Below are 24,195 nucleotides of genomic sequence, written 5' to 3' on the forward strand. Positions count from 1 at the left end.
AATGACAATATATATTGCAACATGCAAAAATTATATACAAAGATAGCAGATTTGATACTGTATATGGAACACTCCTTGAATGCATGCATGTATAGGCAGAGATGTAACTAATAACATAAATGATAGCTCTGTTCTTTTTAGATGTCTAAACAAGCCATTAGTCTGCATGTGGACAATGCTAATGTCCTGGACTGGTATTATTATTGCGCCTGTGTTTCCTCTGCTGTGACAAGACAAAATATGCTCTGATAGCATTGAGCATGTTGCTGTTGCTGTTGTTTTGCCTCCACATCTATTCTTTCTAAACCTAGTTGGCAGCAGGTTTGTTTGTCCTTCAGCATTTTTTCAAACTGTTGTCCTTTCCTTCAATCCGTCACAGATTGTTGCAGCACAACAGTCCATAGCAAAGCTTTTATAGCAGACCCTTACCCCTGTGACCCCCACCCACCACACACCGGCATCTGCTATGTAGTGGAATCTATCACAGTCTGACTGTCTTTAAACTGACCTCTGACCTGCTGAGCTGCTACTGGGAGGCTGGGCTGACCAGACTGACACTAACAAATGACCACCACACAGAGAGGCAAGGTTCAACAAACAGGCTTTTAAAAATCACTTTTTTATATACAAACTAGTGTGAAAATGGAAGTTACTGCAAAGCAGCTGGATCGCACTGGGTCTGAGTGACTCATCGGGAAAAGAAGAATCTGCAGTATTTGAAATACCTTCAGAACCATGTGACTGTGAAAGAATGATGCTTGTTCTTGTGAAGAACATGTTGCACTTACAGAGTAACCAAGTGGGTGAAAACATTCCAGTACCCATACTAGCACACTATTTAGTATGCCATAAAAGATTTAGCATGTCCCAATACATGGTATGTCAAATGCAGTATGCCAAAAATACCAAGATGTCCTACTGCATCCAGTCATATAAGTCTGCATGCAAGCCAGCATGCTTTTCAGACTCTTCTGACCCACAGTCTTCTGCACAAAGTTTCATCACATCAGCTGAGCCGCTGAGAGATCACAGACAGATAACAGCTCATTAGCTGTATTCCAACTCACATACTTTTCTTTTAAATATCAAAAAACAAATTCAAAAAAATTAACACCAATGCTAATTAAAATTTGTGGATAAAATTTATTCTTTAGGGATTTATATGTGGAATATGTTGACATAGGTATAAAATGTGCTATTATAATCATCTTTGTTTTAAAATTTATTGTTATCAAAATGTGTCTCTGTTTTCTGTCCCCTCTGTCAGATTTTTACAAAAAACATAATTTAATCAGGCATTAAAAGGTTTAGCTATACCCTCAGGACCCCTGTCTCACTTCCTGGTTTAAAAAAGGCAGGAGTACTGCTTCAGTACAGGTAAACTTTCTATTTTTTTTTTATAAATTCATTAATATTTCTATCAGATGTGTCTCAACCATAACATGTCAACTCTCATAAAATCAGATTTTCAATATACATTTAATAAAACATTAAATCACAAAGACAGTAAAAATCAAAAACCCCTCAAAATAAATTTTTGTCCCAATTCTAATAACTGAGTGATGTATAAGCAAGAGGAACAAAGTTCAAGGCTTGAAATGACTAAGTAGTATGTCCCAATTGTGTTCAAACTACGTGCAATAGTATGTACTCTGTAAGGGCAGCTGCAGTATGAGCAGTAAAAAGAAACGGTATGTGATTTGGAATGCAGCTACAGTGTCCAAGATAAGACAGACATGGTGCATTACAACACACTTTAAGTAAAACATGTAGGACTGCTGAGTGGACAACACTAAAGAACGCTGCAGCGTGTCTCTTCTCTTGCTCTACTGCATAACAGGATGAGTCAATCCGCAGACATGCCTATTAACCAGTCAGGCTACCCACAGACGGTGAGCTCATGGGAAAAGGAACGACACCACCAGGCTGCAGCATGTCGCACAAGGACAGTAATGCAAGACATCAGGACTGAAGCCACTAACAGCTTGCATTCCTGGTTCACAGGAATGCAAGCTAATTTATTAGTAATATACTGTGAATGTAAAGGGGTCAGGGTGAACGTCTGCACTTCTGTCCTGTGAGTGTCTGCACGTTTACTTAGTCACGTCAGATACAGTCCAAATTGTAACGGAAGCGAGTTTCAGTTTGTGATTTCTCTGCTCAAGATTTATTGCATCCTGTGACACTGCATCCTGTTTCAAGGCTGAATGCAGAGCAGTTTCACTGACAGCTCAAGTCCCCATACCTAAACAAGAGCTGAATCTAAGCTGGTCATGTTATCTTATTCTATATCAACAATACACTATGTAATCATAGAAGTAAAAAGGATTACATTTTCAAGAATGTTTGCCTACTAAATTTTCAAAAAAATAGCTTTTTTTTTACTTTTCAAAAATGTGAATGTATATGGTACGATACACCTGCAATTCATATAACGGCAACGATATTCATTTCCATTTTTATTCACCTAGTGTGGACCCTTGCACTAGAGCTTCACTGATATATCAGTATTGCTGATATATAGGGACAATATTTGCCTGTCACAGATATATTGATCTATATTGGTATCAGCATATATGTTGTCTGATATGCATCACATGAAAACTTTGTTTTTAACAGAAAATAATGCATGTTTGTTAGCCTTACAGGCAGCATTTTATATGGACAATAAAGTTTACTGTTAAACTGTAAAAAATCCTGCCTCAAGCACATCTCTCTGTCACAAGTGTTAACCAAAATCTGGCAAAATCTGGCAAGTCAGCTGCCCGGTTGGGGAAGTGATAAAAAAAGAAGGAAACTATTAAAACTATTTTGATAATTAATCATTCGTCATTTTTTCAAAAATAGCAGAAAAATTTTTTCAGCCTCCCAATATAGAGATTTCTCATTTTTACTGTTTATGATCTGAATATCTTTGGATTTTAGTCTGACAAAAAACAAAAACAAAAAAAAAAAAACAAAAAAAAAAAAACAAAGCAAAAAAACAGACAGATGGACATTTTTCACTATTTCCTGACATTTTATGGATGTTGCAGCCATAGATTAAACATGACAATGAACTTTAGTCTTTGTTGTTATTTGATTACCTCTAACAGCAGGGGCAAATAAAAATCAACTTTGGGCAAGTAGATTTCTGACGTGGAAAGTGAAAAAAAAACATTAACGCTGAAACCTGTAAAACTTAAGTTTCTTTCCTCTACATTCCATTATATTCCATTGCTGCCATATTCTGCAAATAAATCACACCCTGGATTTCAAGTCACTGTTTAAAGCACAGCAACACAAACTGGAGTCATTATTAACATCTGGGCTGAAACTACAGTTACTGGCAACAGCTGTTGATGTAGATGAAGTGACAGTGTCTGCTGAGAATAAGAGAGAAACCCTGCCCTTTATGGGATTCTGACTTTATCAGACTATCTTGTTATTCTGATCCCTGCCATTGCAGTGAAGCAGGAACAAGTGTCTGATATAAAAAAGCGAGGCATGTCTGTGCATTGGCAGGACAAGACTGAGCTCAGTGTGTGAGGCAGTTTGCTGGCTAATCACCAAGCGCCTGTCCTCGTCTGCTCTGCAGCCTCATCGAGCCTTATTAACAAGGAACAACAGAGACGTCGGCCATGGCCTATCACCTCCAACATCATCTTTCTCTTTGTTTTTTATAAATAATAAATTGGATTGTATTACACACAGCATTCCTCGTGGTTTAATCACATTCTTTGGAACGACTTGGGAAAAAAGTGGCCACAATTATTTGAAATGTAATTAGTTTGTGGTTCTTGGAGAGAGAAAGAAGAGCTCTGTCCTTTATATTTATTGTCTTTGGTCTTGCAAGGATAAACAACAAGCAACACACACACACATATAGTACATTTCATTTTCAGCCTATACTTCAGCTCTCTATTTCCTCCTTTGGGAGTGGAAACCTCGAGGAACCCTCAAACATTCTGTCCGGGAGCCAACATAAACATGCACATACATCGCCTAATCTCATTTAAACTTTTAATAAGAGCTGAGGAGGCGTAACAGGCAGGTAAACAAATTGGAAGCAGCAGTGGGACGAGGGCAGACAGAGCCCCTCAGTGTGTTGCCAGGGATTAGAGGAGATTTAGAGCAAAGTAGTAGATCACAAGGAACAGGTGAAGGGAAGATCCTCGTCATGCAGCTCATCTACTGTACACTAGCCCAAACTGAACACTTTTAATTCCCGACTACAGGCAGAGGACAGGAGAGAGAAGCCTGTCGGAGCTCCCTCACACCAGCAGTATCACCTTTCACTCTACAAAAGGAAGCTTGAGTCAAACTATGCAGCTGTGCGCTCTATTTGAGGAAACTGCCAAACCCTCATCGTCTGCACCGTCACTGCAAAATGGCATCAAAAGATTGAACGCTCAGGATGTATAAACCACACACCTCACACATTCACTATTGCTCCTGGTAGCATTCTTGGCACAGCCACACCTGCAACTTTGATGTCTTTTACTGCTTGATTTAACATGGCAGTTATTGCGCCTATAATGAGCTTGTGAAAGCATTAGCATTTGCTATTGTAAACAGATGTCTGGAGAGGAAAAATGTGATTTGTTTTGCAATCAACTGGAACTTAAATTGAGCTGGTTATTAGGACTGTGACAATAACTGCATTATCATGGTCATGTGATGCTCACCACAGGGTTGAGCTCATTACCATCATCAAATTTTTCAATCAATCTAATTTTATTTTGAAGGGTCAATCTCATGTTCGACTGCATAATGCGTTCTGAGATCAGAGCTGCACACACGACAAGTCAGGAACACGGCCTCTGATTGGTCAACACTCAACTAATGGCATCATGGGATTGCCAGTGGATGGCTAATAACATGCTAACAACAACAACAACTGCTGCTGCTTTCAACATGGAAAAATGGATACATTATGATAAAAGACATTCAGTGTAGTCTTTATTTTGTCACGTCTTCAAAAGGATATGGCAGTTCAATGCTAGATTACAAAGCTTCTGAAATACATTTTTAAACCAAAATTAGCAGTCTTTGTTTGCTTTCAGCCAATAGGAGTCATGTGAAGTTGCAGCTCTAAACCTGATTTCCTGATTTTGTGGCCTCATAACAAAAGCTTTAGATAACAGAATAACGAGGGACCTTTATTGTGAAGAATTTATAGGAAGTAAAATGTTTATAGATAGTTCACCCGCTTGACTAAATACAAGCACTTCATGAGTTAAATGCACACTTTCAAATGGCTAAAAACTCCGTTGATTTTGGGCTGATGCACCAAGTAAAACCGAGTCAAGTGACACGTGTGGATGAAAAAAGGAGCAAAAGAAGCAACAAGCCTTCAGTGCTTCTGCCAAAAAAGGATAAATAGCATGAACATCCGGATGTCATGTTTACAACACTGCTATTCAGAGGTGGAAACTGTAAATACCCATGTCTACTGCAGAGGGTTTTGACCTGGGAGTGAGACTGGTACCCTTTCCTACTTAAGAAAAAAGCCAGATGCATTTGCATTGGCTTCAAGTTAGCCTTTCCTGCTCTGTTTACTTCAGAGCTAACCCCTTCACTTTTCCAGCAGTTAGGAAACAACTGACAAGAGTTTTCTTGGTCCTGAGAAGCAGCAGTGTTATTAAACTGACACGCTGTAACCTGAACTGTACATTTACTGCAAGATTAACAACTTTCTGCTGAATTTAAGTTTCCGCTGAGAGCCGCACTGTCACAGTAGCAGTCGGATGCTTGTTTGCTTTCCCTACCTTGCACACCACACATACATTACACACTGCCCTATTTCACTAAGGAGCTATGCTACGCTTATAACAGTATCCTTCAAAATGTCCAATACAACAAGTCCCAGTCACCATCCCACAGAAATATGTTGCTTTTTCACAGCAATCAGAAAAAATTTATGACAATTTGGGATCAAAACAATACCTTGTTAATTGTCTTTTAAGACTAACTTAACACTAAGTCTGCTTTTTTGAGTTTGTAAATTATAAATCGAGTCACTTTATTACTACCACTACTTTTATTAGTCATGATTCCATTTTATATCGTTTATTGCAACAGAACCTACATTCTCTTTTTCCCAGAATAGGGATAGATGCAAATATTTTTAAGCACTGGCCCCATGGACCACAAAGTCAAAGTACATTTTTGGTGGTCCAAATAAAAATCTCATGTGAAAACAATACAAAAAGGCAATTTAATGCAACTTAACACAGCCTTCCTTAACTGTAACATTTGTGTTGTTCACTTGTCTCACTAATTATGATATGATGATTCCTGAAGGCATTGTTTCTGAAGAGACATTATGTCTTTAAATGACATGTCAGATTCTAGCTGCTTCAACTCTTGCTTCCACTCACGACTAATTTTTCATTGCTAGTTTGTACTTCATAGTTCATCCTTTGTGTTTCTGGTTCTTCTGTCAGGATAGTTCAAGTAAGCTTAGCAAACCTGCACTCAGTAGCCCCAACATATTGGCAGCTAGGTTCACAAGTCAGTCTCTAAATGCTTCGCTCAACAGAGACTGAAGACAGTCTACCAGCTTTCATTGTTAAAATTGGGTGGCAACAATTAGAGAGTGTGCTGCAGAACCAATCCATAGTCTTTAGGGCGGCTCTTCATATTTAGGTGGCCACATGTTACCACTGAAAAGAATTGGGGAAGAGCGTTGTTTCTGGTAGGGCGTCTTTGAAAAAATGTGAGTGCAGGTTTGTTTGCAGCTTTTCAGACAACTATTTTTCATTTATAAATCCCTAGATGATCTGAAGGTAGCCAGATATCCTATCCTCTGATATCAAGACTAATATGCAGCTAGCCAGCAACAAGAATTGTTCACTGTTTTTGTAAAGTGTTAGACTGAAAGTATCAAAATGAAGGAATCAGGATGTAAACTGTAAACTTGTGTTGGCAAAGGCTCATAGTATGGAAATAAAGCCACCTGCATGGAATATTTGGTGGGCACAGAATAACTTTTTGTAGCCACGGGCCATGGTTAATGTCACACTCCACAGAGAAAACCCAGTAACTACCAGTACAGTTGGCATGAGCTGTGACAGTGACATGGCAACACTGCACCACTATTGTACCTGCACCAACAATTTCAGTAAGTTTTCATGTGCTCCACCAGCGTCAGTACAATTATTGAGCTCTTTTAAAGTCAAGCACAAAAGGAAACATTTTAAAGTGTTAGGCATAAACCTGTTGTTCAAAGGTCCAAATCACAGCCTGACATCTGACCTGGATAAACGTGCTGGGTGACTGACATACTTAAGCATTGCAGCATACCGCTTTTGATGGAAGGTGTGGTCAGAGGTGCAACAGTCTTCAAACTAGTTCATAACTACTGAAACTTTATATGGCGTCAGTCAAACAATCCTTTTCAGCTTGGGATAACTCTTTGAAAGAGAGGACAGTGCTTGGGTCACACCAATCAAGAAACAGGATTAAACTCGGTACAAAATTCCATCTTTAAAGCATTACATCATGGTTCTCAAGCATTCTTAACCAGCACATCACAAAACGATGACAAATCTTTCAGAGGAGGTCTGTGACACATGGATCCATCGAGGGCCTGCATGAAGTAATAATCAGTCATTGCAGAGTCATGCTGTTGTCATATATTAAGAGGAAGCTTCTTGTTTTGGAATGGGGGGGTGGGGCAGTGTGTACCATACACTAAGGCGCGTGCCTGCTTTTATCGGTCTGTCATCACAGGAAGTTATATGTTTGTCTGAGGTTTTGTACGGTACGCACTTTAATGAGGTGTAAAAGATCTGCTATCATTGAGACACAGGAAACACAGTGCCAGTCAGCACAGCACTTGAATCTGATTGATTAAATTAAGCAGCTGTAGCTCTGAGGCAAACTTTGTATCTTTGGATTAGGAACCATCAGTCATTTCCAATACTTGTCTGAATACATGGGGATCAGTATGGACTCTTCTCAAACATTAAATGCCAATCAGTTAGAGTTGTAGCAATAAATTCCTCAGTGCTGCTAAATAGTCCAAGAAAGTTGAGTTCTCCTACTGCAAACTTGTTCCTTCTGCATCCAGTGATGACTAGAAGAAGAAGACTATTTCAGCCTGGATTTCTATTGTCCTCCTCTGAGTAGCCAGGGGGCGTGCTAGTTAAGCAAATTTTTCACCTAATGGGTGCTGATATACATAAGATCAAATGCTTCCTGGTATATGTGGGCACTGCTGGCATGGCTCTGCAAGCAGCAGAGCTCACATTATTATAGCACAGCTGCATTCACAGATAATCAATGTGCAGCTTAAATTTAAGATTTCTCAATATATGCTTTTGAAAAGTTTAAATTGATTAATTTGAATTCAAAATTGTTGATTGACCAGCTTCTCTGTTAGAAAAGCAACAGAAGAAGAGCAACCGGTGTATCTGCTTTTACCACAGTTAAACAAAACCCACCACAAGGTCGTTTTTGTTCCGTTTTCATGCTCACTTTCTGTTTTTCACTCTTACAAGCTTATGGTACAGTACATGTCAGTGGTATTATATGCATATTTAAAAGCAGATTTTAAAAAATAAGACAAGAAAGATAAGTTTTGTGCTACTTGAAATTATTTGGATTTTTCTATACAGAACCACAGTCCACAGGAAATGTCTGGAAACCAGTGGATAGAGGAGAATGCCAGTGTTCCAGGGATATCATGTTGATGAGCACGGATAATGTGAAAAAAACACGTATTTTCTCAACAGGGTTCCCATCATGCTTTGGGTTGTGTAAACAGGAAGTATAATGTTAACATGGAGATAAGTTAGCTGCGCCTTTAGCTTACATTTCTGTACAATCTGTTCAATCTACACTGTGAAGTACAGACCAACAAAACATCTAAATGTGGTGATTATGAGGAAAGACCTGAGCTTATAAGAACTGACTTTAATATGAATTCTAGGCAGAATTATTGACATTTATCCACAATGTAGATACAGCTATAACTGGAAATAGTAATCCAGGAGTTGATTTCAGGAGTGTGTGTGATGTCTGTTGGTTCAGATATGACTGGGCTATGACTCTGAGAAGAAGTAGGGGGGAAAAGACAATAAACAATGTCATCTGACATAGTAATACTAAACACATGGTTAATTGCATTGCAGGGAATTTGTTCACATATTGTGCATGCATCTATATGATGGAAATCTTTAGGATTATGATTTTAAATCCAGCCATGTGTAAACAGCTATGAGAGATGCCGCTTCTTTCAGAGAAACAAAGACAGACCCCTTTTTTGGAAATATTTTCCAGTGTTTACGCTCGATCCTTGTGGAGCAGCACAGACACAAATACATTGTGTTTACAGAGATGTCCGTATCCAATCAAGCACAGCCACTGGCCATCTCAGCTAGACTAAACTCTCAACCGTCATGGCGGGCCCAGGCACGTCTTTCCATTAACATGTTTACATGTGACACATTCATTCACTAAGTGCCTCACTCCAACTATATGCACATACTGTACAGTAGCTTTCTCTTTCAGCACGACAGTATACTGGTACAGATCAGTCATGAGGAGTTCACTGATTCAAGGCAAACTAAACATACTCCTCCTCTCTCACTTGCTACTGCTGCTTGTGCTGCTTTTCTGATTCACATGCTGCAGTGTGGCTGTAGCACAACCCCCTTCATTCACACAGTAGCAGAAGGAGCCCGCACACATGCAGGAAGTAACAATCAATAATGAAGCCCTCTTCACATCACTTCACATTATTTACTCGGCACAAACTCCATGTCCTCTGTTGTACATTTCATCCAAACTCCAGCCCACAGAAAAGAGATTCTGAGAGGGCAGAACTGACCCTTTGCTAAGCCCCACCCTCCTTAGTTACTGTTGCTAAGCCTGCCAAGCTTTCCATTCTTGCACTGCATTTATGCAAGTTACAGAGATAACAGTGGCAGATTTAACACCGAAATGGGGAGTAATTGTTGAAACATGAGGTCTTTGAATACTTAGAGATGTATACAAATATAAATTATATTATTTTATTATTACATACATTTCAGGCGGGGCAATAAAGACTGAACAGAATAATATCAATACTTTCAATACTAACAGATGTAGGTCAGCACAATGTGTTGAAAAAGTCATATTGCGATTTCTTTGATGAAATGGCACTATGCGATATGATTACTGGGAATGAATTTTTGCATTACAATTTAATGTAAGTATTATTGTATGTTAATGTTTTAAACATACAGTATTGAAAAAGTATCAATAATTTGATACTTTTGACAACCTTAAAAAAGAGTGTGGGTAGTTTGGTGAGAAAGATAAACAGGTTATTTCTGGTTTCTCATTTTCACTCTTCAATAAAAAGGTCTCTCTGCAGGGATCCTTTCCATAATGTTATAATAACAATAAGAAGAATAACAATCTGAGCGTGTCAGTGGCAAAAACAAGCTCTTACAGAGAACGTACTCTGATGAAGCTCAGTTTTGCTTCTGCTGGCTGCAGTTCCCTACTGGACCATTTTCAAAAAATTGTTGTTCCCATTAGTCACTTAGACACAAAATCATGGGAAAACAGTTACCCTTTAAAACCACAGGAAATGTTTGAAAATCTCTAGCTTTGTAAACATGTCATTTTTTTTTTTTTTAATTTAAATCTCAAATATTCCTGGGTTGTAAATGGTTACTATGCTTGATGAATTTCTTTTTCACTGCCAAAGGAGTCGCTGGAGGAATTCCATTGAAATGAACTCATCAAAAGTTTATGGATCTTTAGTTTCAAGAGTGCAAATCATGATTGCATAAAAATTTGCAAGCAGGCAGTCGTTTATAAGACAGCTTCATGTAGGAAAGTTTGACAACTGTGGAACCCAATAACAATCTCATTACATTGCCTAATTTGAAATTATAACATCTCTGCCCTTGGCAAATGAACTATCTCTGTTAAAGCAGATGAACCGGTTTCACTGTCTAAAACAAACAGATAGGTGGCAACGGCGAGGTGGAGCAGCCTCACAAAACAAGATCTCACACAGAAAATATTTAGGTGATGGCTGCAATGCTGAGAGACACTGAAAAAAAGAAACAAAGGTGAGGGCACACCTCTGTTATAGCAGCCTGAGGCTCTGACACTTGAACTGGCTGGTGTCAGGGTGAAGGTTACATATCCGGTTTCAATTAACACACAAACCTTTAGCCCTTTATGAGATTAATAGTCAATTATCAGCTAAATTATACCAAGAGGGTAAATCTAGTACCAATTTATCAGTGCTTGTAATTGAAGAGGAGAAAGGTGTGGACTATTCCTGAAAAAACAGAGAAATTACCTGTACAGTTTTTTTAATTCTATGTGAAGGACCCGGGTATTCAGGGGAGTAGAGGTCTGTCAGAAAGAGCGAGTTGATCAGCGTCGACTTCCCCAGCCCAGATTCCCCTGAAAGACAAAGAGAGCCAGAGTGAGTGGGTGGGAGTGAACTCGAGAGATGCATTTCACGCTATACTTGTTTTCTAATCCTCTTTTTCATGCCAGACTGAGGCGCAACATGACACAATCTCCAGATGTTTATCAACCCCACTGTTGATGTTTTACTCTTTGGCATTCTTTACGTGTTTCAGATTCACAACTTTTTTTCCAGGACAGGAAATGGCTCCATTTAACCCCCTCTTTTTAAAAAAAAAACAAAAAAAAAAAAACAGGCAAGCGTTAACACGAGACGAAGGAGGAGACAGACAGGGTGGAAGTTCTGTCCTCCCAAATTCTTTTCCTGTCTGCATTTCAGGGATCTAATCAGAGAATCATGGGAAGGGAGGAGAGGGGAAGGAAGATTTCCAACCACCACAGTCATCGTGGATTTTTGCTCAAACAAAGGAGTGAAAACAGGAATCAAAAGCACAGATTCCATTCCACGGTACTCAAGACATATGAGCCACAAGAAGCAATCAGCCAACTGACACTTTAATTCACTCTATTACTCCATAAAATTTGTTTTCATATGGTTTAATCTTCTCATGCAAGTCAGTTCTTTCATTTTAATATAGACTTTGATCATTTGAGATACATTTTTAACATTGCTTGAAAGAAAAGTTGTTTATCCAACTTATTTTCTTATGGCTTATAAGCTACAATTACATTTTACTCTAGCTCTAAGACAGAGAGAAATTAAAGGAACAGTTCACCCCAAAATCAAAAATAGATCTTTTCCCCCTCGCCTTTTTTAGTGAGAGCTGGAAAGTTTGAAAATATCAGCCATAAAGATGTCTGGCTTTTCTCCCATATAATGGGATGAAACGGTACTCAGATTCTAAAGTAGTTTCGTCAGGTTCTACTTCAGAAAGAAAGTCGTTCCTACATAAAACTGCTCACAACAAGTCTGTGGATTATCTTGAGCGACCACTTCATGATTTCTTGAAACAAACAAGGCTGTTGAATTTTCCAAATGTATTTTTTAGTACTTTGAGCACCATAAGCTGAATGCCAACTACTTCTATTGTATTAGAGAGAAGGCAGACATCTCTACAGCTAATATCACCAAAACTCTGCAACTCACACCAAAAAAATCTAGATAGATAAACAGCGCTACAGACCAGAGGAAAAATATCTGTTTTTCATTTTGGGGTGAACTGTCCCTTAAAGGCAAACAACACAATACTTTAACCTGTCCTTTCAACAACAAATTACAACAGTAGTAAGTAGGACTGAGTATCAACTCTCAATACTTTGTTAGTATCAACTGAACTGTCTCCATAAAAGTATCAAAATGTCTGAGATTCATATATAGAAGCTACAACTGCATTCCATTGTGCAATTATATTGTATAATGACAAATAATGGACCTAATTATCTATTTGTTATCTAAATCATTATTTTGCCAAATGTAATGTAATTTTTATTTAGTTAAGGTTCTTGTGTGGCTACTTGTGTTAAGACAAAATTTAACTGGTATTTTTGTTAAAGGGACGGATCACCCCCAAATCCAAAATACATTTTTTTTCTTACCTGTAGTGCTACTTATCCACCTAAATAGTTTTGGAGTAAGTTCCCTAGTTCTGAGGCTATTCACTGTAATGTCTGCATTCTCACCAATATAATGGGACAACATGGCTTTCAATGGAACTACTAGCTCAGTGCTAATGTTAGCTCAGCTTAGCTTTAATGTTTGCATCCCACACTGTCATCATGAGCACAAGCCTCTCGTCCATGAATAGATGCACACTTTCTTCTGCATGTTGATGCAGAAAATATTTCCTACACAAAACTGCTCACAACAAGGTCTGTGAATTCTCTTGAGTAACCGGGTCACGATTTTGGGAAAGAGAGATTGCTGTTGAGTTTTTCAAAAGTATTTTTTTGGCACTCTGAACAACACAAGCTGAGTGTCATCTAATCCCATTATATTAAAGAGATCTCAAAAACTATCTATATGGATAATTATCATTCCCACTTGCAAAAACAGAAAGTTTTGTTTTTTCCCCTGATATTGTGAATCGCAGCTGTGAACTGCAATCAATTAATCAATGTTATTGTCTGGCCTGAATCCGACAGATCTTGACACATCTTGTCTCTGGATCACTTCAGTTACTTGATGATGGTCTGAATAATCAGTTCACTCCTTAAAAATGTGACACAGGGCTCCTTTCAGAATCATGACAGTCATAACAGAGTTATCAGTTGGATTTCAGCTCTTTACTGCATATCTGTGACTTGTCACTGGCAGCAGCATCACCTAGGAGCATTTAAAGACTGTAAAATGAGATCAGCATACTCCCTGTGTGACTGTGCGAATACTAAACAACAGTTGCAGTGACTAGGTTAACGTGTGTTTGCAGTAATACAGGGCTAGCCAGTTAGCTTATCACTTGGTGAGACATTACAGAAGTCCAATAAACACACTTAACATCAACAAACCAGAACAACATCATGAAACACAGAGAGAGAATTCAGTAATTGTGCTAAAGTAGCCTGGCAACATCAGTGTCTTCTGGTCTGCGATGAAAGTCGAAACATAAGAGAAAGAATAACAGACAGCAGTTACTTTGCTCTCTGAAGGAAGATTAGTGTGTATTTTCAAAATAAGATCTCTGAACAAAAATGTCTAAATGTGTTAATAAAATATAGACAGCTGTATACTACTAACCCTGTATGGATAACCGCTATCATTAAAAAGAAATCAAAATTAAAATTTAGCATGCAGGACTCTATTAAGAAGTAGCAGGGTCCCATTTCTCACCTAATTACATGCGACAGGATCAGTGTATAGACTACAGGCATAGTTGGCCAGGCACACTGACATTAACAGCTGACTTTAGAGCTGGCAATTTATCTTGACTTTTCCTCACTGGGTTTTGCCAGAACTAAACCTTGAATAGATAATCAAGAAAAAAATAATCAGGACCATTTTTGATAATCACTTTATCAAGCAAAAAGCCTGACATTTGTTGATTCCAGCTCTCAAATGTGGTTATTTGCTGCTTCTCCCTGCTTTATATCCCTGTCACTTTAATATTTGGGGGTTGCGGACTGTCAGTCCTACAAAATAAGCAATTTGCAGATGTGAACTTCAACTCTGAGAAGTTTTGAAGGCCAAAAAAGTTAGAACAACTTCTTAGGAGCTTTTGGAGCTGCATTAGTTGCTAACATTTCTGCAAGACACTGGAGGGGCTGACCGTGGTAATCCAATACCATCAGCAGTGTGCCTGTTAAGATTGGGGTGAGTGGAGGGCAACAAGGAGCCGCTGAACAAAAGCTTCAGTGTGAGAGAGGAGGCAGTCATACGCCGGGCTGGCACTGCAGCCAAAGAGCTGCTCCTGACCTTTACAAGTGGCCACAGCCAGCATGGGCCACTGCTGCCAACAACTCAGCCACTCAACGCCCCATGAATAGGGAGGAGGACGGCAAGATGAAGAAAACATCACACAAAAGGATCCTTCACTCGACACACTCTCAGGGTCATAAATATTTTCCTAAGCGGGTAGAAGCACATTTATCTCGCAATCTCAACAGAAATGTTTCAGCGATTGTAGCTGCTCTGTGATGAAACATGCAAGACTGCTGTAAACATTTCTTCAAGGCTCAAAGGGAATGGAGAACTCTTATTATGCTCTGAAGGCTGATGGGTACCAGGGGGAGGTTGTGGTTTTGTGTTAACTGCGGGTGAAATATGCGATAAAAATGTCAGCTTGAATTAGGGAAGCTGAGAGCTGATGAGAACAGCAGGACTGAAGATCCAGGTCCAAGTCAGGGCCCAGTGTGAGGAGAGGGAAGATGAGGAGCTCCGGTTACAAGGGAACCAAACTCATCAAAGTCAGAGTCATGATGGCGGTGGGGGTGGTGGGTTGAGTGAAGATGCTGATCATGGTTTGTCAGAGCTGTGGCTGCTTGTTTGGATGGGAGGGGGTCTTGAATCTGCCACAAAACTGAACCATTAGACATGAATGTGAGCAGATAATTAGCTGTGACTGCTCTGTGAGTCACACTAACCCAGTATACTGTGTGAAGTTTCACCCTTTACCCCAAAACTTGTTTATAATCTTCAGACATCAGAGTGAGTGAACTGCAGACTGTCATAAAAATGCAAATGTGTGACTGATTAATACTTTGACGATCCCCCACCCGTCTATGTGTTTTGTTTTGTTGTTGTTTTTTTTCTCTCTTTTGTTGTTGTTGTGTTTTGTTTTGTTTTTTTTCGTTTTTTTTTTTCTTTTCTGTCACACCCCCAATCTCTCTGGTGGAACGGACAGTCTCCCATTATACTAATACCATTGTGCACTAGTATCTCTTGACTAACCTTTGGGAGCTTTGTGACTGCGCCAGATTTCTGTCAGATTTCTGTCACTTTATATAATAAGTTTGGGTGATTTACGTGTTTTGTATGTGTATTCAGTTTATTGTGTAGAAGTTAAAATAAAATCTTTAAAAAAAAAATAAAAATGCAAATGTCAGTCAGCAGTCACAATTAAAGCTAACACAGTGAGCAGTAACACGGTCCTTGTTGTGAGCAATAGTTAATAGGTAATAAGGCCCTTTTAAGTCCTTCTAATCTGGGATGTCAGTTTTAGTTAATTTTGCTTTCGGTAGCCAACACTCATTAACTGTAACGTCAATGTTTTGTGTTGTAAATGTTTTGTCTTTATTTTAGCTACTGGCTCTGTCGGTCTCCTTCTCTCTCAAACACACACACACACACACACACACACACACACGCACACGCACACACACACACACACACACACACACACATTCAAATTACTCTGTCCACTCAGCTGATTGATGCTGAGAGCGCAGCAAAACAGATTAAATCATGAAACTGTGTATTTGGTTCTTTTTTCTACACAGAGCAACACCAGGCTAAAAAATACAGTGTAAACCCACACATGTGGAGTGCTGTTCTGTTCATACTCACTGGTAAGATTATAAAACCTTTATAAGCACTTAATAGGAACCTGTTAACAGCATGCAGACTGCTTAAGAAGTTTCTTATACTTGTTTAGGACAGCATCACAAACATTTATTGAGCATTGTTCTTGCTTTAGCTCCAGTAGCCGCAAAAAGCATAATTAAGTGCTAATAAATGCCTAATAAAGCATGTATTAATGTTAATAAATAGCTTACATTTAATAGAACATTTAAGAATGACATAATAGGCAAGTCAGCTCAATATAAATTTTGTGATATTATTCTAAACATTTATAAGAAACACATAAGGTTTTTATTAATGCTCTTAAGGAGTCTAGAAAACAAAAAAAGATATGCTAAAAATGCCAATAAAGACGTAACAACTTCCAACTTCATTCAACATATGAAGTTGCACAGGTGTGGAGGCTTTGTAGTCAAAATGGGGTTACGTTTGGTGAAGAGCACATTAGGACTTATTTAGGTCTCAAAAGTCAAAGTTTAGGACTTGGGACTTGTCGGTCTTGAGTTTTGACTGGGGATTTGATATGAGACTTAAGTGCAAAGATTTGAGACTACTTATGACTACTTGCTTGCAAAACAATGACTTGGTCACACTTCTGATAATTAGTTAAATTGTCTGAACTATAATTCTTAGTAGGACTGTTCCGGACACTGGACTGCAGAAGTCAAACCGTTCTCTCCACTTTGAACCAATGCTTTGAATATTTAGGGGAAGGGAGGGGGCACAGGAAATGCACCAGCAGAGCAACCGCCTCAGACTAACCTTCTATAACAACCCATGTGTCAAGTTCCCTGTTTTGCCTTTTCTTTACTGCTTTCTCTGGCATTTAAATGATGGTCATAACTGACATGAAAAAATCAAATTTCCGCACGTTGAAATAAATAAAAAATTGTGCCTCCTAATTACATTTGGGTGATAAAAATCCTACTGAGCTTTCTGCAAAGTGGGGCTTGACAGCAGCAGAGGAAGCTGTGCCAGAGTGTGCTCTGGTTCAGGAGTAGTATAGCTGACCTCACTGGCATTCAGCAGCACAGCTGAGAGTTTCCAGTGGCGGGAAAACGAAGGTGAAGAAACAGGGCGTGCACAGTGCTGCTCTGCCCTCCCTTCCATCAGCCTTCTTCCTACTTTCCATTACAGTTGGGTTTTCCAGTTAGCTCATTTTTAGACAAGAATACCACTGAAAAAGTTTTTAATAAAAGTCTGACTTTAGAGGCTCCTCACTTGATGACTTGATGCATTGATATTTAGGAGGCAGTTCTACTTGTTAGATCAGATGTCATTACAATTAGGAACTTTAATGTGAATATGAATTCTTATTTTCTAGAAATAGCATAAAGACACAGTAAAGGAATATATAGCTAAATAGGTCACTTGAATCACTCACTGAAGTGTAGCAGAAGGTAGTTTTGTCCATGATCAATACAGCTCACCCCCCATTGTGTATTGTGAAATACAGATTTACTGCAGTTGTTACTTTTTAAGGTAATAATTCTATAAATCTCAATGCAGAGCTGAAGCGAAAAGACAAGACAGATGTGTGCTGTGTCTTACTCTGATGTGCAAAGATTAGGTTAAGAGTAGGGCTGCAACTAACCATAATTTTCATAGTGGGCTAATTGGTTGATTATTTTCTCAATTAATTGATCAATAGTTGTTTGGTATATAAAATGTCTGAAAACTGTTAAACATGTTAATCAGTGTTTCCCAAAGCAGAGGATGACGTCCTGAAATGTCTTGTTTTGCTCACAACCCAAAGATAATTAGTTTACTGTCATAAAGAAAGACAAAAATATTCACATTTGAGAAACTGGAATCATAGAATTTAACCCTAACCCCCCATTCAGTGAAATCCCACAGGCTCTGTCTTTGGGCATTTTCTGAGCAGCTTGTCATCACAGGACTATACTCAACAAAAATATAAAGACAACACTTTTGTTTTTGCTCCGATTTTTCATGAGTTGACGTATAAGATCTCAGACTTTGCTGGAGCACACAAAAGGATTATTTCTCTCAAATTTTATTCACAAATTTGTTCAAATCCTTGTTAGTGAGCACTGCTCCTTTACCAAGATAATCCATGCACCTGACAGGTGTGGCAAACAGAGCTGCTGATTAAACAGCAGGATTACTTGATGATGATGATACATGATGACTCTGCTGTCCTGAGGAAAATATTTGTAGCCCTGTGTCAAATAACCATAGTTCAGTGCCTAATAAATCTTTTTTCAAGATCAAACTGCACATTTTTGTGCAGCATTTTATTGTGACCAGTCCAAGACACACCAGTGCAATAATCCTGCATCTCTATATGCTACACCTGTCAGTCCTTTGTCCCCCTCAGTCCACACTTAGGGCGACAAAGGCAATGGATGTCTGCGACTGCCCCAGCCATAGCAAAGTGACCCTCAGACAGGGGTTGCAGAAGTGCTAACTCACATGAACTTTAGCAAATTTGTGAACAAAATTTGAGAGAAATAAAACTTGTATGTGCACCGAAGAAGTCTTGGATCTTTAACTTCAACTCATGAAAAATGAGAGCAAAAGCAGAGGTGCTGGGTTTATATTTTTATTGAGTTTATATCATAAGAGTGTGATGCACCCGCAGCAATACTGACACACTGATCTGCTCGTTCATCAGAGCAGCTCCAGTCTCTTTGCTAGTCGGTGGCACAGGTTTCATTGTTGATCGGCTGTTATTCATGACGTGTAACCAGACAGTGATGTGGGTGGGACACTGAGTGAGACTACAGAGTGGTGACTACAAACAGAGATCCAGCTACATCAGAGCCAAAGTTACACATTCTGAAACTGATTGACGATGAGTCAAACCATGAGTTTTGAGATCTGCTGCACCTTTAATCACTCAGCACAAATGTAATGAAGGCTCCATGCTATTACAGAGTTTCATTAAAATCCTCCATGCTGGCTGATTGATAATTGAACAGGGACATATAAAGAGGCCACTTGCTGTCATTACAAGCGGGCATCCTGCCCGGCACCAGAGGAAGACCACTCTCACTGAGCCAGCCCGCCAAGCCAAGGCCCACCGGCTTGCTGCTCGGCTCACTCAGCAGCCAACGCACTTCCTTTAAAGGAAATTTCCAGCAGCTGTGTAAACCATGGGGGTTTATTCAAAGGCACTTCCCACTACATACGAGAGGCTGGTGGAGGGGAAGCAGGAAAAGTTTGACTTGCGAGAGGGAGCCCGCGTACGCTTAATTCATTTGACAGGGCTTCCCAGACACTGGGCTAATAATGTGCAGGTCTGTTCATTTGTCAGAGGGAAATTCTGTGTTCAACACTGTCGTTTGAAAGCAGTCATCTTCTCCCCACTACTCTGTGTTTATAAATGGGACTTTCCCTTCAAAAGGGGCAGGAGACAGTAAAAGGTTTAACAAGTCTAGAGCATGACAAAAGTGTTACACATATATCTGTTGGCAAAGCCATCAATTTCCTTCTGCCTGTGTCAGATTTCGTCTCCATCTTCTAAAAGCCCCTCTTGTTTATGTGAGGGCATTCATTCCTACGGGGATACAACAGAGCTCATTCAGCCCTCTGTCAACCAGGACTGAACACAATGAGCTGCGGCTGCAGTGGCCAACACCAAGGTCAGCTCCTGCCAATCTGCAAATCACTGCCAAATATTGACTTTGACCAACAAATGGCTCTGGCCCACTTTCACTTGTTCCCTGACAATAACCCCCCCCACCCACCCACCCCACTAAGTCCACACTGAAACTAATGTATATGTAGACCCACATACATTTCAAAAAATGTGTACTGGGTTATAAACAGGACTCCCACTATGGATCTGACATTTGATTCCTAATGATCTTGTGCTATTGGCAGCTGGGAAATGCATTACCATTCACTAGAGATCTACTGATCTTCCAACCTCTTTCCGAATGGTGAACTGAGCTCTTAAATTATTTGATGCTTCACAACATCAAAAGGAAATTTAGCATGTTCATATATCACTTTTCTGACTTTCTGTCTTTTAGGAACTATTTTATAAATTAAATGATTTGCTAAGTCTTATTCAGGGTTCAACTTTGGGGTCGCTGTCGGTCAGTTAGTCTTCTCTTGAAAATTGCACCTGATGCTTGGAGCCTGTTAGACCTAACTGCAAGTCTAGTTATTCATATTTTTTGAGTCTAGCTATCATTATTTTTTGTGTGTATCTATTAGGGATGTGTGTGATTAGTCGACTATACAATTCCACATCGCCACCCTCGCTAGTCAGCACCAGAAATACTAGTCAGTTAACTATTTATCAATAAATCATTCATGTACAATGCCTGTTAACTGTTGCCTCTAAGGTTCTATGCAGCCGCCCGCCACCATTTAGTTATTTCTCGTGATGTTTTGTAGGTTAATGTGTTATGTTCGTATTCCATGATGGAAAGTGTAACACATTTCAGCAGCATTTAAAATACAATTTGGTGATTGTAGATTGTGATTAATGGTTTTAAATGGCTCTTAACATGCACAGTATTTTTTCCAGACAATGTTTAACATTATCAGTTAATAAACTGTGCTCAATTTTAACTGCTTTCTGAGTGTTTTCTTACTGTTGGACTAGTCTAAATTAAAATTTGCATTCGATCAACAGGGAAATTTGTCACCAGGAACATCTCTAGTACCTATGTGTAACTTTTTAATTTCAGTGTGTACTCATTTACAGATTCCCGTAGTCAGACCCTCTACCTTGTACTTTGTCATGTTGGCTCGCCGCAGTATTCCATGTTAGCCGCGTTACACCATATTCAGGCATACACTGATTACATTACTTGCCAATAATCAGTCAGACAACAAACAGTACAATGGAGCCATCATAGCCTGACAAGAGGTTGTTTGTCAGATGGACATTAGACATTATCAGCCAATACCCGTCCTGTTGACTGCAGCTGGCCTATCTGTAAACAAGATGACGTTCACATATGGCAGAGGTCAATTATCTGTTGTATCACATCAATTTTGTGCTCACTAAATATTGGGCTGGTTATTTGTGGCGGAAGAAGTCACGAGCTGCAAACAGCTTTGGTATGACGGAACAGGGCAATGGATGCCTTGTTTTTTATAATAAAGATTTCTTTGTTTCCCTGGCTCAAAAGGGGGAAAAATAAGAACCAAAGCCAAATAAATAACCACAAAATATCTGTATTGGCATCAGAATTTCACAATCCGTGCATCCCTATTGGATATGGCTGTACAGACTGAAATCTACTGGAATTATACAGAGCCCCAGATTCATCAAACAGTCATGGAGTGCAAGCAGACAAAGGTGAGAATTCCATTGTTCACTACATTAGTAATAGTTGCTTGGTCTGTAAAATGCCATGAAATGGTGAAAAATTGAGTAAAGGAGTAAAGAAAACAGAAAATATTCACATCTAAGAAGATGGAATCAGAGACTTTTGACTTTTTTTCTAAAAAAAAACAAAAAAAAAAACATGAACTGATTGATCGAATCGAAATGTTGCAGCTCTACAATGCATTAATGTGAAAGTGTTAGCTGGTGCTTCTTTGTTAAAACCAAGCGAGCATTGACAACGAGCTAAAATCATAACTGGCATTACTTTACAACTTGTCTGTGGACATCAGCTACAGTTGTTGGGATCAGTGTGGGGGATGTCTGACAGACCTGGCAACTTAAATTTTATAACAAACCAACCTTCTAAGAATTCGAACTGTTCAAAGTAAGGGAGAGATCTAAAGAAGCACTCTAATGTTGCAGATATTGAGCATCATCAACAAATATCTGTTTTTGCAAAATATCCAGTGTCATCAGCAACATTGTGGTTAGCCTAAGTTCATTATAGAGCATATAATCATTCATCATTGGGTTGTGAGTAAAAGAATGATTGATTGATTGATTGACATTTTTCAGCATTTTCTGACACTTTAAAACAAACAACTGTTAGTCAAGAAAATAATCAAAAGTCAATTAATCAACTATGAAAATAATCATTAACTGCAGCCTTAGTTTATTAACAGGTGAGAGTATTTCCTCACTGTGGCATCCCTAACATCATGAATGCTACAATACAGGCGTAACTGGGTATTGGGTGTGTACTGTATGTGGTATATGGACACCAAAAAAACTGTATTAATTCCTGGTGTGTTCATAGTTTCCTGAGGGTATGAGCTGCAGCCTGGTTTCCACCCTATTTATATTAAAATGCTGTAATGTCTAATAAAGTAAAAATACAGTGAAAACAAGTAACCTCTTTGTCGCATAAGTTCCCTTACTTCACTACTGTCTGAAATATGCCTATAGACATTCCATCATATCCCATAAATTCCACAAGCGGTGGGTTCCCAGTGGGTAAATGTGTTTTACAACATTACCATCAACCCCTTCTAAAATGAAGGAAAAGCACACACTATCTGATGCTTCATCTACTCCACCGTGACAAGCACTTGACTTTGCCAATTACCCCACTATTCTAATTACATGCTGCACACAAAATTGCCACATAACAGCCTCTTTCCTGAGAGCACACAGCAGGGGGAAACTCCAGGGCGTGACTACATGAACGCAGCCAGGAGGGAGGAGGGTAATCTGATTGCCATGGAGACAGGCTCTTTAGCCCCGAGGGCAGGTAGGCAGTGAAAGCTGTGAGGCCAGGGGACAGGATGTGACATCATTCAGGCATTCAGAGCAGCTTCCTGCTCAGGTAGCTCCGGACAACGTGGAGCAGAGAAAGGAAGGGTCCTATGGGTGCGCCTGCTTTCGAATCAGCTGCTCAGGCTTTGACTTTGGCTGCATGAATGGAATGACAGGAAACCTCCTCCCACCACACAGTCCAAGAGACACACGCGCACACATGTGCAAACACACACTTGCAGCACAAGTGCACTGCCTGTACTGCTGAATGGCAAACATTTGTTTTAAATATGGTTTCCCGGAGTCTTGTTTTACGTGCAACTTATCCTCCTGAACTGAAACCATCTCTAATGCGTTTGAGCAGCCAGCTGCTAGCGCTTTCAGCCATGACGTCTGTGTGAAACTCAATCCTGCTCTGCACATGTACAGTAGGAGCTACAAGTTCTAACACCGACACAGATTTACTGTATGTTGATCTATCAACATCTTCTAAGCCCTTCACACTTGGATAAGCAAACAGATTGAGAAACTGTGGCCCTCTCTGTTTGTTATCCTCACATGAATGCCTGATTGTGTCACAGACTGAGGAGAAGCAGGGGTGTAGAAAGGCGCTAAAAGAGAATTACTCACCCACAACCATAAGGGTAAACTCGAAACCTCTCTTCACAGATTTTCTGTAAACTTGATTGGGGAGATTAGCAAACCCCACATAGCCCTCCAGGTTCTTCTGTTGCTGTGGACCAAAAATAAACAGAGATGATACTTTACTCTCTTACTCCAAAAGACTACATTGGGAAATGAGCACAGATTGAACAGAAAGCACTGTGAAGACCACATAATACCACTTTGGTGCCACAATAACAAAATAAATACATTGTGGATTTCTGACTGAGCACGGTTGAGCAAAGACAGAACAAGTCTCATTTTGATTGGATGTACAGCACAAAAAGGCTATTCATTATCTAGTAAGGGAGTAACAAAATGTTTAAGCGTGACATTTTACGATACAAAAATATAACTTTGACGTAAAAAAAAATTCTTAATTCAAGGTGTAATAACTATCTTATTTCCAGAGCTTGCAATCACATATTATGGTCTTCCTTACATATAGACAGATTTAAAGGTTGACCGTTATTATAGGTCTGATATTAGCGCAGCAAAGCATAAGTCTATATCAGTGTCGGGGTATATGTTGTCTGATATT

General features: G+C 39.3%; 1 protein-coding gene across 1 annotated transcript in view; it reads right to left on the reverse strand.

Moving 5' to 3' along the window:
- Positions 1–23,730, reverse strand: part of septin7a (septin 7a) — a 42,951-nt gene extending 19,221 nt beyond the window's left edge. Inside the window, exons 1-2 of the mRNA XM_084739789.1 lie at positions 23,622–23,730; positions 11,294–11,400 (exon numbers count right to left, since the gene is read on the reverse strand). Of these exons, the coding sequence (XP_084595915.1) occupies positions 11,294–11,400; positions 23,622–23,631 (117 nt within the window). The 5' untranslated portion in view covers positions 23,632–23,730. The remainder of the gene's footprint in view (positions 1–11,293; positions 11,401–23,621) is intronic.
- Positions 23,731–24,195: the final 465 nt, after the last annotated feature.

Source organism: Lutjanus erythropterus, chromosome 16 (genome assembly GCF_056507025.1).
Source record: "Lutjanus erythropterus isolate fLutEry1 chromosome 16, fLutEry1.hap2, whole genome shotgun sequence".
Classification (NCBI taxonomy): Eukaryota; Metazoa; Chordata; class Actinopteri; order Lutjaniformes; family Lutjanidae; genus Lutjanus; species Lutjanus erythropterus.